The 17,108-nt window shown below is 34.5% G+C and overlaps 1 protein-coding gene across 1 annotated transcript; it reads left to right on the top strand.

Annotated features, from left to right (window-relative positions):
* Positions 1–1,796: 1,796 nt before the first annotated feature.
* LOC114309527 (heterogeneous nuclear ribonucleoprotein 1) lies at positions 1,797–14,836 on the top strand. Its single transcript, XM_082877326.1, has 6 exons — positions 1,797–2,415; positions 12,003–12,166; positions 13,122–13,221; positions 13,340–13,509; positions 13,689–13,766; positions 14,375–14,836. The coding sequence occupies exons 1-6, from the start codon at positions 2,133–2,135 to the stop codon at positions 14,477–14,479; spliced, it is 900 nt and encodes a 299-aa protein (XP_082733452.1). The 5' UTR covers positions 1,797–2,132; the 3' UTR covers positions 14,480–14,836.
* Positions 14,837–17,108: the final 2,272 nt, after the last annotated feature.

Below are 17,108 nucleotides of genomic sequence, written 5' to 3'. Positions count from 1 at the left end.
ATTCAAAAAGCTAATGGAGTATGGTGTGGTGCTAAAACTTTGAAGGTGAAAAAGGCTGATTTTGGGAAAGACAAGGACCTAACAAATTCAAGAGTAGTAGCATAAAAACTAGTTGGGACAACAAGATCAAATGGTGCTGGTATTGGAGCGAGAAGCTCTTACGCTGAGGTTCTGAAAGGAGGGAAGAACGATAGTGGTAATAACATCAGAATCAAGGAGGATGAATATGCCATTGGTTGGCTACTACTGAGTGCAGTAATTAAATTTAAAGCCCATCGCAGCTTTGATGATTTCAAGAAAGAATGTCGAAATAGAGTGTTGAAGGACATTCAACTCAAAGAAGGCGAAGGGAGAAATGCACTTATTACTTTCCAATCAAAAGAAGACATGAAGCAATTGATGAACCGTTTGGTGATCGAATAATGGAGTGGTGCGAGTCAATCATTGAACGGAAGAAAGGTATAAGGTTGGATAATGAAAGATTAGTTTGGTTAAGTTGTTTTGGAATGTTTCAAAATCTCTGGAATGTTAATAACTTCTGAAAAATTGGTGAAGTTTGTGGTGAAGTAGTTGAGCTTGATCATAACGTTTTAAGCATGGAGTCTCTGAAGTGTGGGAAATCAGAATTTGCACATCTCAACTGGAACATATGGATAAAATGGTTATTTTGGAAAGAGATGGTAGTATCTACCCTGTTTGTGTAATCGAAGATGGGGGTTTGTCAACAAAATCCATGGGCGATGGTGATCAAAGCTCTGCAACCTACCATGAAAGTAGGAATGAAAATAATGACATGGGAAACATTGTAGTTGATGTAAAGAAAAGTCGTGACATGGAAGATAGTAAGAAGACTAATGATGTGTTGGTGGGGGCAGGATATGATCAAATGTGTAATTCAATCTTTATATCTATGGTTAATGAGACAGGTGTAGAAGTGGGAATTTGCAATCATGTTGAGGATAACCCAGTACCAAATGTAAGCTTGCAAGCATCATTATTACAGGAGGTTGAGGGGAGTGGAAGACGAGGAGTTGAGGTGTTGGAGACATCAAATAGGCCTAATGAACTCATGAGAAGTTTAAGTGAAATAGATTTAATTAGGCCCAACATATCTTTGGGAATGGTTCTGAATGAAGCCCACTTTGATGGGAATAGTAAGGGGCCTCAAAATGATAAGGCAATTCTTGTTGAGGAGGAAAGCCAAAGTGAAGAAGTTGGGGATGGTGAAAGTAATGATGATGAGTTCAGCCCAAATGAAGATGAAGGGGAAGTGTCTCGACCTGGTGCATATGTTTGGGCTATTAGAGTCGAGGCCCAATTAAATGAAAGTAAAAGGATAAGAACACAAAAGGGATTCAGTGATAATGAGAAGATTAACAATTATTACAGGAGACATCATTATTACAGCAGGTTGAGGGGAGAGGAAGACAAGGAGTTGAGGTGTTGGAGACATCAAATAGGCCTAATGGACTCATGAGAAGTTTAAGTGAAATAGATTTAATTAGGCCCAACATATCTTTGGAAATGGTTCTGAATGAAGCCCACTTTGATGGGAACAGTAAAAGGCCTCAAAATGATAAGGCAATTCTTGTTGAGGAGGAAAGCCCAAGTGAAGAAGTTGGGGATGGTGAAAGTAATGATGATGAGTTCAGCCCAAATGAAGATGAAGGGGAAGTGTCTCAACCTGGTGCATATGTTTGGGCTAATAGAGTTGAGGCCCAATTAAATGAAAGTAAAAAGATAAGAACAAAAAAGGGATTCAGTGATAATGAGAAGATTAACAACGATGGAATTCAGGGTAAATTCTGGAGAAGAAATGGGAGAAATGGGACACCATTCAGAAATGGCTTCCAAAGAGGTGCCCTTGTTCGAGCAGCAGCATTGGTTACCTCATCATCACTATCTATTAGCAACACCTTATGCAAGCAAAAGAAAATCAGAAAAGAAGCAGAGGCCACCGTACAGTTGGGAATGAAGTTGGGTTTGGCAATGAATGAGAATGAAGCTGAAGCTGTGGAGTGAATAATTCAGATGGAAAACGAAGACATTGATAGAGTGAAGGCAAAAAGGGTGGTGCCAGGTACTTAATTCTAGCACTTGATAATGGGGCTTTGGTGAGTACTTGTGTCTTTATGAAGATTCTATCCTGGAATGTGAGAGGGCTTGGTAGGGCAGATAGAAGATTAAGGGTTAAGGAATTGCTGAAGTTGAAAAATGTTGCCATGGTTCTGCTACAAGAAACAAAACGGTCAAGCATTGATGTAAGTGTTGTCAGATCTTTGTGGCCTGTTGATTTGATGGAGTATATGGCTGTGGATGTGGATGGAAGTGCTAGTGGGCTGCTATGCATCTGGAATCCTGAGATTTTCTCATTAAAGGAGTGTTGTTGTTCCAGAAGTTTCATCATTTTGGCAGGTATTATGTATTCTTCTCTTAATTGTGTAGTTGGTAACATTTATACACCAAACGAGGATTTGAATATGAGGAGGTTGTGGGGTATATTATCCAATTTGAAGTCTGCTTTCCCTAATCCATGGTGTTTAAGGGGGGACTTTAATGAAGTTAAAACTATTAGTGAAAGAAAAGGGTGTATCAGGAGGGACAGAGGTATGGGTGACACTACAACAAAAACACACTTTAGTGGCACTACACTAGTGGCATGCTTTAGAAAATGTCACAAAAATAATATTTGGGAACCCGTTTTAGAAAAATGTCACAGAACCAGAAACATATAAGGCTCTAGTGGCATTTCAATAAGGAAATGTCACATCCATTTTATGGCATTTTATAAAAGAATGATACAAGAAATTGTTTTAGTGACATTTATCAACAGATGTCACAAAACTTTAGTAGCAATGGCATTTTTAAAAAAAACGTTAATAAACTAGGTAAGTGCATGTTACTTTTTATGGCATTAGGTGAAAAGTGTCCTAAACAAATATTTTATAGCATTTTGAGAAATGCCACTAAGCCAAAAACTTTCTAAGCTATCTAATGGCATTTTTTGAAAAAACAAAAAATGTCAATATATTTTCAAAATTTTTAAAATGCAGAAAATAAATAAAAACAAATAAATTAAACTCAATATAACATGTTTTTTTAACTGTACTTGCCACATGTACAAAATTGATCAACGACTTTATATGACTTAACAGGAAAAATAAAATTTCAAATTGTTCTCTTGTACAATGATAAAGTTTCTTGAATTTTAGTCCCTGTAGTTTCAATTAACTCGAATTTGACTCTGAATTTATGGATTTATCTCAATTTATTTCAATTGCTTCTAATTGTGGAGTAAATTACATTAATAATACTTAGATTTTGTTGTTGCATATAGTTTTACAGTTTCTATTATTTTATTCCCCCCCTCTCTCTCTCTCTCTCTCTCTCTCTCTCCAGTCAAAGTTTGATATTCCAAGTTATGCTAAGACTTGGTCTATGAAGTCACTACAAGAAATTCAAGCTATAGTAGCGTTTTTTTATAGCAGCGCCTCAAAAAACACAGCTATAAAGTGGTTATTGTGGCGGTCATTAACCGCAATTAAAAATTAAGTTTTTAGTTGCATTTTTTTTAAACTGCTGCTATACATATTTTTTTAGCTATGTTTACTACTCAACCGCTACAATAGGTCAAACAAATAAGGCGCCAAAAAAAATTTCTGATTTAGCACTCCGAATTTCAGTAAAAAAAAAAAAACAGTTCAACTCTAGGTCGATCTATCTATACTTCTTGTGCCCTAGTCTATCTATACTTTCACGAAGCAACACCAAGAAGTCACAGAGGCTTCTTGATTTCACAAGCTATAGCCCACCGGCGTATCGATTAGTGTATCAACGGTTCATCCTCCATTGGTGTATCGACCGATATATCAACGGTTTTTGATTTCAGGTCAGTTTGCTCTCTCTCTCTCTCTCTCTCCATCTCTCTCTCTCTAGACACTCTCATCATGTACCGACATACCAATCAAATCCATAAATTAATAATCTATATATTTCATCCTCCATCGGTGTTTCTCATATATGCTTTAAAATAAACCCAAACTAGAATTCATACAACTCCCAATCTTCCAGGGACCACAAAAACCCTAAATTTTTGCTATGATTTCATGTTAAAATCTTGGGGTTCCTTTGGTTTTTGTGTTCCTTTTACCATAATTAATGGCTTCAAAACCAGTTCCAAAAATTTTAATCATCTTTACGTTGACTTGTACACTAACAAGCACATATTCTCTTCCTTTTGTCATCTTCCACGGTAATTTTCTCATCATTCTATACGATCTCCTTGATTATTCATGCCCACAATATGCTCTGTTTACTTTAATTAACAATTCATTATTGAGAATTGTAATATGAAGATCACAGTGTAATGATTAAGTGTTATTGTTACTAAGTTGGTGTTGGACTTTTACAATTTGGTTGGTTTAGATGTGGGTTTGTTGGATTTTGGAGTTTTGAAATTTTATAAGTAACCTTAAAATGGTTGACATCCCAATGTTAGGTAGGCAATACACTTGGGACAACTCTCAGAGTTGGAGCAGGATTGACCGATTTCTGGTTAACCCTGAGTGGTTGGAATAGTATAGATACAAAGTTTAGGGGTTACTTGGACTTTTTTTTTTTTTTTTTTTCTGATCATAACCCATTTTTCTAATGGAAGATGATAGGAATTGTGGTTCGAAACCTTTCAAGTTCGTCAATGCTTGGCTTTTACACACCAAATTTCTTGACGAAACAAAAAGAGCTTGGAAATCAACATGTGTACATGGATGGGCAAGCTATATAATTATGGAAAAGCTGAGAGCCTCAAAAGTAGCTTTGAAAAGATAGAATATGGAAGTGTTTGGTGATGTGGAATCAAAATTGAAAGAAGTTGAAAGTGAACTACATTATTTGGATTTACAATTTGAATTGAGGGAGTTGGCTGAGGTGGAAGAGGTTTGGAAGCTTAGAAAAGAAAAGAGTGGATGTGGGTACAAAAATCTAGGATGGACTGGGCTCTGAAAGGTGACAGAAATACTAGATTTTTCTATATTATGGCCACTAAGAGACACAACCGAAACTTGATTGCTTCTATTACGGTTAATGGGGTTGAGGTTGAAGAACCAAGTGAGGTCAAACAAGCAGCTTGTTACCATTTCCAGAATTTATTTACTGAACAATGGAGGTATAGGCCAAGAATCAGAGGAGACTTCAAGAAGATTGATGCTAACCAAGCAGTTGACATTTTGGAGAAAGAATTCATAGAGGAATAAGTATGGGTTGCTATAAAAGAATGTGATGGCAACAAAACCTAGGCCCAGATTGGTTTAACATGATTTTTTTTTTCAAAAAGGTTGGAAGTTCTTGAAAGGTGACATCATAAAGTTTATGAAGGAGTTCTATAATAATAGTAAATTGGGTTATAGGGTAAATTGCTCTTTTGTTACTCTTATCCCCAAGAAGGAGAATCCAAGCTCTCTTCTTGACTACAAACCTATTAGCCTAATAAATTCTCCATATAAAGTGCTGTCCAAAGTTTTGGCCAATAGAATCAAGCAAGTCTTGCCTATTGTGATTGATAAGGCCCAGTCTGCTTTTGTGGGGGGAATAAACATTGTGGATGGAGTGCTTATAGCAAATAAGGTGGTGGATTGGTGGAAAAAATCAAAGAAGAAGGGCCTCATTCTCAAATTGGACTTTCAGAAAACGTACAACACTGTTAACTGGAATTGTTTGCTGCAGATGTTATCTAATTTTGGTTTTGGATCAAGATAGATTAGATGGATAAAATAATGTATGGAATCTCCTAGAATCTCTATCTTGGTCAATGGCTCACCGTTTGCTGAATTATGTCCACAAAAAGAGCTAAGACAGGGTGATCCTCTTTCCCCTTTCTTGTTTAATGTTGTTGCTGAAGGGTTGAACATATTGTTGTCAAGAGCTAAGGAGTTGAGGATGATAAAAAGAGTGACAGTGGGTGATAGAAAGGTTAACATATCTCATCTTCAGTTCGCTGACGACACTATTATATTCTGTGAAACTGAATGGGCTGAGATTGTGGCCGTGAAACGAATTTTGAGATGCTTTGAAGTGGTCATGAGGTTGAAGATAAACTTTCATAAAAGTATGATTTGTGGTGTGAGAGTTGAAGAGGGGTTGGTTGTGGAGTTTGCAGCTAAACTTAATTGTTTGAGTCATAAGTTACTACTAAATTATCTTGGTTTGCCACTTGGAGCTAACCTATGTAGGAAACAAACATAGCAGCCAGTGGTGGACATATTTAAAAGAAAATGGTCTGGATGGAACAAAATGATGCTCTCTTATGTTGGAAAAGTCACTCTTATCAAATCTGTTTTGTATTCCTTACCTATCTATTATATGTCTTTGTTTAAGATACCTGGGTGTGTTGCTAAGGAAATTGATAAGATTCAAGCAAGATTTCTGTGGGAAGAGGATGAATCTAAAAAGAAAATCCATTTAGTAAAGTGGAAAGAGGTGCAGCTGAATAAGAATCAAGGAGGTCTTGGATTCAGAGATATCAAATTGACTAATGAGTGTTTACTACTCAAGTGGTGGTGGAGATATGCCTTGGAAGATGAGGCTTTGTGGAGATTTGTGATATGTGCCAAATATGGTGTATCTAGGTGTCAATGGTTTGCTCCATTCAATGATCTTGTTTCTGTTTCTATTATATGGAAAGAGGTTCTTGCTATGTCATATTTAAATCCTAGGTTGTATAATTTCTTTGTGGACAATGTAGAGTTTAGGATTGGTGATGGGAATAGGGTGGAATTCTGGGATAATATTTGGCTGGGAACATCAAGCCTAAAATCTCAATTTCCCAGGTTGTACTAGCTGAATTTAGATAAGGAGATCACCTTGAAGATGCAGAGTTCTTGTAGAGACAATAGCAACAAATGGTGTTTTAATTTTAGAAGGCCTCTCTGTGGATAGGAAGAAAATGAGGTGATAAGGCTGCAAAATCTATTGGGAGCAGGGCCATGCCTTCATCTTAATCGAAAGGATTTAATCAGGTGGAAGGCTGAGCAGTCAGGGATATTTAAAGTTGGCTTTGTGTATAACTGGTGCATGCAAAGTTCTCGACCTGTCCTTAGCTTTCCAGATTTGGTTTGGAATAATTTTGCTCCTCTTAAGGCCAAATTCATTAATTGGCTTACATGGAGAGGTAGGTTGAAAACATCTGCATTCCTTAGTAGAATTGGAGTTTTGAGAGGTAATGGGATTTTGCCCTGTGTGTTGTGCAAAGCTGAGGTGGAAACCTCTAATCATCTCCTTTCGTTTTGCTCTTTTGTGTGGCATGTTTGGTCAAACATCATGGCCTGGTGGGAAATTCAATGGGTGATACCAGGATCTTTTGAAGATTTGATGCAATGGTGGTTGGGGTGGAAGTTTAGGAAAAAGGAAAAGAAAGTTTGGGAGTTGTTTTTGTTTCTGTTGTTTGGTCCTTGTAGATATATAGAAATGATTGTATCTTTAACAATACTCAACCTGTCATTGATGATTTGTGAGAGTTAATAAAATTAGAGTAGCCTTGTGGTTTAAGTTTTATGATATGAGGTGTTTCTACTCTATTCAAGAGATTGTTTCAAATATAAAATGGGTGAGACAAAACCTCTAAGGGTTGGAGGAGGTAGATGCTTGCTGAAATTTGAATGGATGTTACCTCTACTGCTATTCTGCTATGGCTGGCTGCTGTGTTAGTCTGTTTTCTTTGTTGCTACCTCTGCTGTGATAGTCTATTTTTCTGTTGCTACCTCTGTTGTGATATTCTGCTATGTCTCTGCTACTACCTCTATTGTGATAGTCTGTTTTTTTTATTATGAAAAGCTATTGCTACTCTGATATGGCTGGCTGCTATGATCATAGTGTGCTTTGTTTCTTAAAGGGTCTTTTCTGAGGTTGCAAGGATTTCTTCCTTAGAGTATTTAGTTGTATTATGGCTGCATTATGGTTGTGATTAGTTTCTCATCAACATGTTGGTGTGCTAGTAAATGATTGGGCATGCAGTTGGGTGCCAACCTAGTTGGAATCCTTGTGTTCGCTTTGATGTTTTTTGCACTCATTTTCTTCCATCCTCTTTTTTATTGATGTAATCAAATTATTATCATCAATAAAGTTTCTTCTTTTGCCGATCAAAAAAAAAAAATTAAAAAAAAATTAAAAAGGGGATAAATCACACATTATCCCTTTAAAATTTCAATATTTTCTTATTTTTATCTTTGAATTTGGTTTTTAATCACTTTGATGCTTATTCTTTTAAAATCAGTCTACAAACTCAGAAAATAAACAACCAAAGGATTGTAATCTGTGTGGCTAACTCTTTGACCACCAAAAAAGAAGTCTTAGATCCATTTTTAATAGTGAAATAGGAGGCAAAATAAAATACTTGCAAGACAAAGGTAAGAGTTCCATTCCCTCGAAGGTGCAAAACCAAATATCATTGTTGAGCCACGTCTTATATTTTGTTGCCCTTAAGTTCTAGTATGTTTCCATTTTGCTTCCTAATTTTTTAAATTTATTTTAATTTGCTCTAACATCCAAAATTTGTCCAAAATTTTGATGGAAAATGTTGTGTTGTTGCCATAACCCCAACCCCCTTCTCTGATAATATTCTCCATCTTACTTCTATCACTACAAGAAAAGTGAGTATATGAGACAGAACTATTTGCGACGGCACACTTGCCGTCTCAAAAAGTCACTTTTTGCGACGGTAGAAAATGTCGTCTCAAAAAAGCAGAGTATTTGCGACGACAAATACTCTCATTTTTTGAGACGGCAAATTGTGCCGTCGCAAATGCTCTGCTTTTTTGAGATGTCGCAAATACTCTCATTTTTTGAGACGGCAAATTGTGCCGTCGCAAATGCTCTGCTTTTTTAAGACGGCAAATGGTGCCGTCGCAAATACTCTGCTTTTTTGAGACGGCATTTTCTACCGTCGCAAAAAAGTGACTTTCGTGTTTTTTTATTTTTATTTTTAGTGAATATTTTTAAAATTTTAAATATTTTTTTTAGATGCACCTTACTTGGATGTATCTAAAAAATAAAAAAATTATGAAAAAATATTTTTAAAAATTAATAAATACATAAAAATACAAAAAAAATGTATTGAATTATTGTATTTTTGTTATTTAGTGAATTTTTAAAAGATTTTTTTTTACAATTTTTAAATTTTTTAGGTGTATTTATGTTAGATGTCTCTAAAAATTAAAAAAAATACTTAAAATATTAAAAAAATTCAGTAAAAACAATATAACACGGAAAAAAAGAAAGTATAATTTTCTCAAAAGAGTTTTTGGAAAACTCTAACCTAGCATAGTGATTGTGGTTTTGAGATAGCTTCATATATATACAGTCACAAAATGGTTTGAATCAATTCAACGGTATTTTTCTATCGCAAAAAAAATAAAATAAAAAAAACAATGTCGTTTTACTCTTTTGATATAACATTTCTCTTTTCATTCATTTTTTCATCTTCCTGTCTCTCTGTCTCTATTTCTCTCTCTTCTCTTTATCTCTTTCACTCATCATTCTTCTTTCTCTGTCTGTTTCTCTCTCTCATTTTCTCTCTGTGCCTCTCGCATATCTCTCTTCTCTCTATCTCTCTCTTCTGTTTTTTCTCTTTGTCTCTCTCGCTCATCTCTCTTCTCTCTCATTTCTTTTCTCTCTCTCTTTCTCTCTCTCTTATCTTTCTATCTCTCTTTATCTCTCTCGCCAATTTCTCTTTTCTTTCTGTCTCTGTCTTTTTCTGTGTCTCTCTCTCGCTCATCTCTTTTTGCTCTATTTTCTCTCTCTTTTTGTCTATCTCTCGCTCATATCTTGTTTCTCTCTCTTTTTCTATCTCTCTCTCTCTCTATATCTCTCTCTCTTTCTCTCTCTATCTTTTTTTCTGTCTATCTCTCTCTCACACATCACTTTTCTCTCTCTCTCTCTCTGTCTACTTGTCTATTTGTCTATTTCTCCGTCACTATGTTCGCCTTGCTCACTCCCTTACTCCCATCGTCTCTATTTATCGAGCTCCTTCTCAATTTATCGATCCACTATAAGAAAATACACTTTTAGCAACCACTTTGTCTCTCTCTCTCTCGCTTATCACTCTATCTCTGTCTCTCTCTATCTCTCTTCTTTATTTGTCTCTCACAAAATTAAATTTTTTTAAAAATATTTAAATATTTAAAAAATTGATTTGAATTAAGTTTTGAAAAGAGTTTTGAATTATGTGTTTAGTTATGAGTTTCGAAAAGTAATGATTATATTTTGAATTGAGTTTTGAAAAATGAATGTAGAATTATGATTTGAAAGCTCAAAACAAATACCATACTTAAATTAATGGGTGAAACTATGACCACTACTATTACCACTCTCTCTGTCTCTTTTTTTTTTCTTCCTACGTCTCTCTTGTTAATCTCTTTTCACTTTCTTTCTCTCTCTTTTTGTTTATCTCTTGCTCATCTCTTGTTTCTCTCTTTTTCTGTCTATCTCTTTCTCTCTCCGTCTCTCTTTCTCACTCATCACTCTTCTCTCTCTCTCTGCTTGTCTGTTTGTCTGTCTGTCTCTCTCTCCTCCACTGCGTTCGCCTTGCTCACTCTCTCCCTCATCTCTTCTTTATTTATTGAGCTCCCTTTCGATTTATCGATCCACTACAAGAAAATGCACTTTAGCGACCACTTTGTCTCTTTCTCGCTCATCACTCTATCTCTTTCTCTGTCTCTCTATCTCTTTTCTCTATTCGTCTCTCACCAATCTCTCTCTCTCTCACCACCCATATTCTCTACTATATTTACCACTACTGCAAATGCCATTCAACTACCACCACTCTTCTCTTTCTTTCTTTCACTCATCACTATTTTTTTTTTCTATCTGTTTGTCTATCTGTCTATTTGTCTGTTTGTATGTCTGTCTGTATGTATTTTGTTCATCTTTCTTCTCTCTATCTCTCTCATTTGTCTTCTCTCTCTGTCTCTCTCGCTCATCTCTCTTCTCTCTATCTCTCTCATCTCTTTTCTCTCTCTCTGTCTCTCTCGTTCATTTCTCTTTTTCTCTCTCTCTGTCTCTCTCGCTCATCTCTCTTCTTTCTATCTCTCTATTTTTCTATTCTCTCTCTCATTTATATTTTTTCGCTCTCTTTCTCTCTCTTTTTGTTTCGCTCATCTCTTGTTTCTCTCTCTTTTTCTCTTTCTCTCTCTCTATCTCTTTCTCTCTTTGTCTGTTTGTCTCTCTCTCTCTCTCTCCGTCTCTCTCTCACTCATCACTCTTAATAGAAAATATTTTTTATTAAAATATTATTCTTACTTCTACCAAATAAAAAATAATAATAATAATTTTTTATTCATTAAAATAAAAATGAAACAAATAAATTTTCAACCTTGATAACGAAAAGAAAATAAAAATTATTATTTATTTATTTTTATTATTTAAATATTCATTTATGATGAAAATTATTATTGATTTTTTTTTTCTCAATCCCGCCTGCTCGGTTCCCTCCATTTTTTCCATTCCCGCGTTCCTCAAAATCCCCAATCTCTTAGAACCAAAATCCCTAATTTCTACCAAATCTCTCTCTCTCTCTCTCTCTCGCGACTGTAAGCATGGGCGACGACGGCGTCGAGCCACGGGCACCAGTGAATGAAGGAAGCCAGACATCGACGACTATTGTCGGAGTCCTTCGCTTCTCTATCGATAGCCGTTACCAGCAAACGAAGTTCTCTGGTTCTATGTTTCTCTGGTTCTTTGTTTCTCTTTTTCTCTGGTTCTATGTTTCTCTTCGAATCTCATCAAAGCTATGTATTGTATTGCTGGTTTGAACAATAGGCTTGAATCTCATCGGGGGTTTAGCTAAAGACACTACATTAGGTCAGCTCATTCTTCTTTCAATTGCTTCTGCAAAAATATCTAGATTGTTTTGTTTGATGGCAAATTCTTCAATTTACATTATGATATGGTTGTTTGATGTTTGTGTTGTTTGATGTTTGTTTTGTGTGATTGGGGGTGGTGTGTGAGTGTAGATCAGTTCACGAAGTACTTTGGGAAGTACGGGGAGATTACAGATTCGGTTATAATGAAAGATCGGCACACTGGTCGACCCAGGGGTTTTGGGTTTGTCACTTATGCTGATCCTTCTGTTGTTGACACTGTTTTTTCTGAAACCCATGTCATCAATGACAAACAGGTGCTTTTCCTCACTTGGGTTATTTACTTTGGAAGAAAAATCTTTGTGCATTTTGTGTTTCTGGGTTTTGCTATTTTTCCTGATAGGAAAAACTGTGGCGAAGAGAGAAGAAAAATAGAAAATTTGATGCTTTTCCTTAACTTTACATCTTGTTTAGTGCCTTTGAACTTGGAACTTGAAACTTGAAGTAATAAACATTCCGTGCCAAAGTAAACAGAAGCTTACTCTCTTAAATTTCTATTTAATTTTTGTTCTCCACAAGACTTCCTCTATGTACCCACCCAAATAAATGTGTTTGTTTCAAGATTGGCTTGGAAATTTATCTCCCTCTGGTGTTGGTTTGGAAAATATATACGAAATAGTTAGATTAGTGTCAGGTAATTTTGTTTTAATATCCCAAGATCCTAAACAATGAAAAGTAACCCCTTTTACATTTTTTTTGGGGTTTATATTGTATAAGGCTGCTCATGAAAAATAATAAATAAATAAAGTTTACTGGCAAATGCATTATTAACCGACAACTATGTTTAAAATTCTCTGTGAACAATGTGATTTCCCTTTATCACTGGCCAATGGAGAAATGCTTTCTGCTTGATTGCTGTGAAAGTCGGAAAACAAAAGAATGCTTGGCATACTACCTATTACTGCATAGGGTTAGGTTAGTTTGGAAGCAGGTTGAACTGTTGTTTTGCCATTGAGGACATAGCTGTGCTGCGATGTGAAGTACTGTTTTTTGACTGATGCTTGACTTGTGATGCTTGACTTGTGATGAATTGTATCCAGGATGCCTCTATAATTTTTGTCGATAAAATTTGTTATTATTGAGGAGATTTGGATTGTTGAGTTGCTGGAGAATCTCTCCACTTTTCTGAAAGTGCATAGAACTTTGACCAAGATAATATCTTCTGTCAGAAGGTTTAGGCATTGCAACTTACACGGTCAAATTTCTGAGCAGGTTGAGATCAAAAGAACAATTCTGAAAGGTTCTGCTGAATCTATGGATTTTAAAACAAAGAAGATTTTTGTTGGTGGGATACCTACCTCTGTCACTGAAGGTGTGGTATTTACTTTATTTTTTGCCCCCAGATCACGGTCTGGGATTGCACATTTTAATTTGCATGTTCTTCTGCTATTGTTGTTATCCTGGTTAAACTGGTTCCCCATTCTTCTCAGATGAGTTCAAGAATTTCTTCTCAAAGTATGGAAAGGTAGTGGAACACGAGATCATAAGAGACCATGTCACTAAACGCTCTCGGGGCTTTGGATTTGTTGTATTTGACAACGAACAAGTTGTTGATACTATTCTGGCCAATGGAAATATGATTGATATGGAAGGCTCACAGGTGAGTTTAGTCCAATGGGTCATTACCATATCAGATGTACAAGGACATAGCTTTTTTGTGTTCAAACCAGCAATACAATATTACTTTTACTCTTAAGGGTCTTGTATTTGTAGCTTTTCATCGAATAAAAGATAATATTGTCATTGCCTAAAGGCAGGATTGCATTTTTTTTTTCGTAGATGAGGGAGCAGAAATGGGCTGCTCTTTTGAAAGAAAAAAGGGCCTCTAGTGGATTGACAAGCCCTCCCCGTGTCATTGTGAGTATCCTGTATATGATATTTTTTAAAATGTTTGTATTGTTTGGACTCAGATGAAATATTCAATTAATTTTGGTCAATAGTTTGATAGTTTTTCAACACCACGTAAACTAAACTATCAATTAATTAAATAAATAGGCTTGAATCTCATCTTATTGGACTAAGGATGCATACCATGAGCCCGTCTAGGCTTGAATCTCATCTTAAATAAATAAATAGGCTTGAATCTAATCTTATAAAGTGATATTGTTATCTTTTTATGCGGAAATGAATATTTTAGTAATGATGAGATTCTATGTAATTCCTACTATCCAAACATAACTTTAATTTGCATACTTACTGATGAGAGGCTAATCACCCTATTCCATGAACATGTATGATCTCCCTATTGATGGACCCTCTACATGTGAGTTCCTACAAAATAAATTTGTGTATTCTACAATCCAAGACAGGTAGGAACCCTATAAGTCCAACCCTTCCCACTCCCATCAGACATGAAAAAATTCCCCAGGTATATTACAATAAGAGTTTATTACACTATTTTGGACTACATTGAATTCCATTATTATTATTGTTATTATTATTATTATTATTTTTTTTTTGAGCAGGGAAAGCTTTGGTTTCTCCAATTGAGAGATATGCAGTTGTTCCTGATGACAACGCAAGTGTTCTTTCCACAGTCTTCATTGTCTTCATTACTGGTGTTTAAATAGTTGGTTTCTCCAAAAGATTATAATTTGCAACTGTTATCTATTTATTTGTAGGTCAAAAGGATAAATTTTGCCGAGGGGAAGATCTGATTCTAGAAGTAAGGAATTTGCAGCTTGATTTTTGAAATAGGCCCAAAATTGAAATCTTGTTGGAAATTTTTTATTTTTTTATTTTTTGTAAGAGCATTTAAATATCCAATGTGCTTATTGGTGAATTTTAGATTTTATTTTATTTTATTATTTTTTTTTAGGATTGGGGTGAATTTTATAATTTAAATATGCTTTTATGAACATGTACAGTTTAATTGTTCTTTGTAAAATATTAAATTTGATGGTTTTATCAATTTTTATTTTTATTTTCAGTTATGATGTTTTTGTGAATGGAATGTAAATAATCAGCTCAGAGCATATTTTGGAGAGTGAGAGACGGCGCCACCGTCGGAAAAAATAAAAAATTTTAATATTTTTATTAATTTTGTTACAGGTTTTACTTTTTGCGACAACATTATACTGTCGCAAAAAATAGAAATTTTATTATTTAAAATAAAAATTTTATTATTTTTTAATATTTTTTGCGACGGCATTACGCTGTTGCAAAAAATAGAAAATTTCATATTTTTTATACTTTTTGCAATGACACCACACCGTCGCAAAAAACAATGTTTTTGTTAAAAAAAAAGACTATTAGCGACAGTATTTTTTGCCGTCTCAAATAATATTTTTAGCGACGGTAAAATAGGGCCGTCGCAAAAAAGTCAAGAAATTTCAAACGTTATTAGCGACTGCACGGTGCCGTCGCAAAAAAATAAAAATGCCGTCGCAAAAAGTATTAGCGATGGCATTACGAGTATTAGCGACGATATTTTACTGTCGCGAAAAATCAATTTTTTTGTAGTGTATCACCAAGAAGTCAACAACATTACTATCCGCCAGTCTACTTCATCTCCTCACTGCAAATCTCCAACACCTCAAAATCATCATCAATCATTCACTACTATAGTCTCTTCAAATAACATTTTTCTCTCTCATATTTGATTATCATTTTCATAGTTCTGTGGGGAAGAAAGGGGACGGTGACATGTAGGATTCAAATTTCGGACAACACCATCATACCTATAAAAAAAAATTTCAAAATTTTTGGAGTCATTATTGCCCTTGCCAACCCCTTGATCTATGCATCACTCTCATTATCTTCACGTCACTTAAAACCATGTCAATGAACAAACTTTAAAAGTTCGAGACAATTGGTTATTGAAATTTAATATTACTTGAAGTTACAATCATAAAAAATGCCAGTATTGACATTTCGAAAGGCCATGGTGACTTGTTTGCGTAAGTCACCTACTCTTTTACTAATTAAATTGTTTGGTAGCCCAGGGCATCGTTGTAATTAAACATATAATCTCATTTGGTTATAAGTTAATTTTTATGGTTATAATTTTTTTTATTATTAATTTAAAAAATTTAAAATAAGTTATAAATCTGTTTAGTGTAACTTTTCATAATTTGTAAATAAAAAAAATAAAAAGAAGCTAAACCTGTTTAATTAAATAAGTTGTCACACAATTTTTTGTTTTGCAAAAATCCAATATGCCCTAAAAAAGTTACAAATTGTAACTTAAGAAAAACTCACCTTTTTAGGCTAAATAAGCTTAAAAAGCCAAATAACATACAATCTAAAATTAAAATTAAACACCACTAGGCAATTTTGTGTAATCAAATTTAAAATTAAATAAGTTGACTTATAAGTGTTATTAAGCGGGCTATAGTATTATTATCCCAAGAGTGTTACGACTAATAAAAGGTGCGGGATCCACAATTTTGTATTCGATAAGGAAGCTACAGGGGATTTGGTGATTGTCCAAACTGTTTGGACTTCCAATGAAGATTCTTCCTCGATTAATTCAGGGTGCACTTTATTCTCACCCACATGAACCACGTATCAAGAAGTTTACCCAAATCTTCTGATTATTATTACAACCAATTATGGTAAATAATACTTGGGCCAATATCAATTACGTGTAAATTTATAAAAAAAAAAATTCAAATTAATGATAAACTTTACATATATTAAAGCATAAAGTCATAAGTTTTTTCATTAATTAGTAGTTAACTTTTGCAAGTACAAGTGCAGTGTAATTGCCCCATAATACTTTGTGTTGTAATAATGTGTAGATCTTGTTTTGGGGGGGGGAGGGGGGGGGGCTGTAAAAGCAGCGGAGGTGGCGAGGAAGGACAGAAGAAGTAAGCAACAAAAGGCAAACAATGGTGAAGGAAGAGGGTTGCAAAAAATATATTTTTTTGTTTAAAAAGGGAGATATTTTTTTAAAAAAATTAAAATTACATTTGCTTCAAAAAAAAAAAAAAAAAAAGAAGAAGAAGAAAATCCTATGAAATGATAAATTTTTAATTTATTTTATTTTACTTGCTATATATATATATATATTTTTTTTTTTCATTTGCACACAGCATGCACTGTGTTGTTTTTAATTTTTTACTCTTTTACTTGGAAACATAGATAACATTTTCTATGCAAGTAATTTTAAGTTATTTTATTATTCATATCAACTTTAAACATTCTTTTTTGTTTTAGTTATATAGTCTTTTTAAAATGATGCATATTATTTATTTT

Source organism: Camellia sinensis, chromosome 7, assembly GCF_055761805.1.
Source record: "Camellia sinensis isolate YWXY chromosome 7, ASM5576180v1, whole genome shotgun sequence".
In the NCBI taxonomy this organism is placed as follows: Eukaryota; Viridiplantae; Streptophyta; class Magnoliopsida; order Ericales; family Theaceae; genus Camellia; species Camellia sinensis.
The sequence above is the reverse complement of the archived record's forward strand: the minus strand, read 5'-3'. Positions and strand labels throughout refer to the sequence as shown.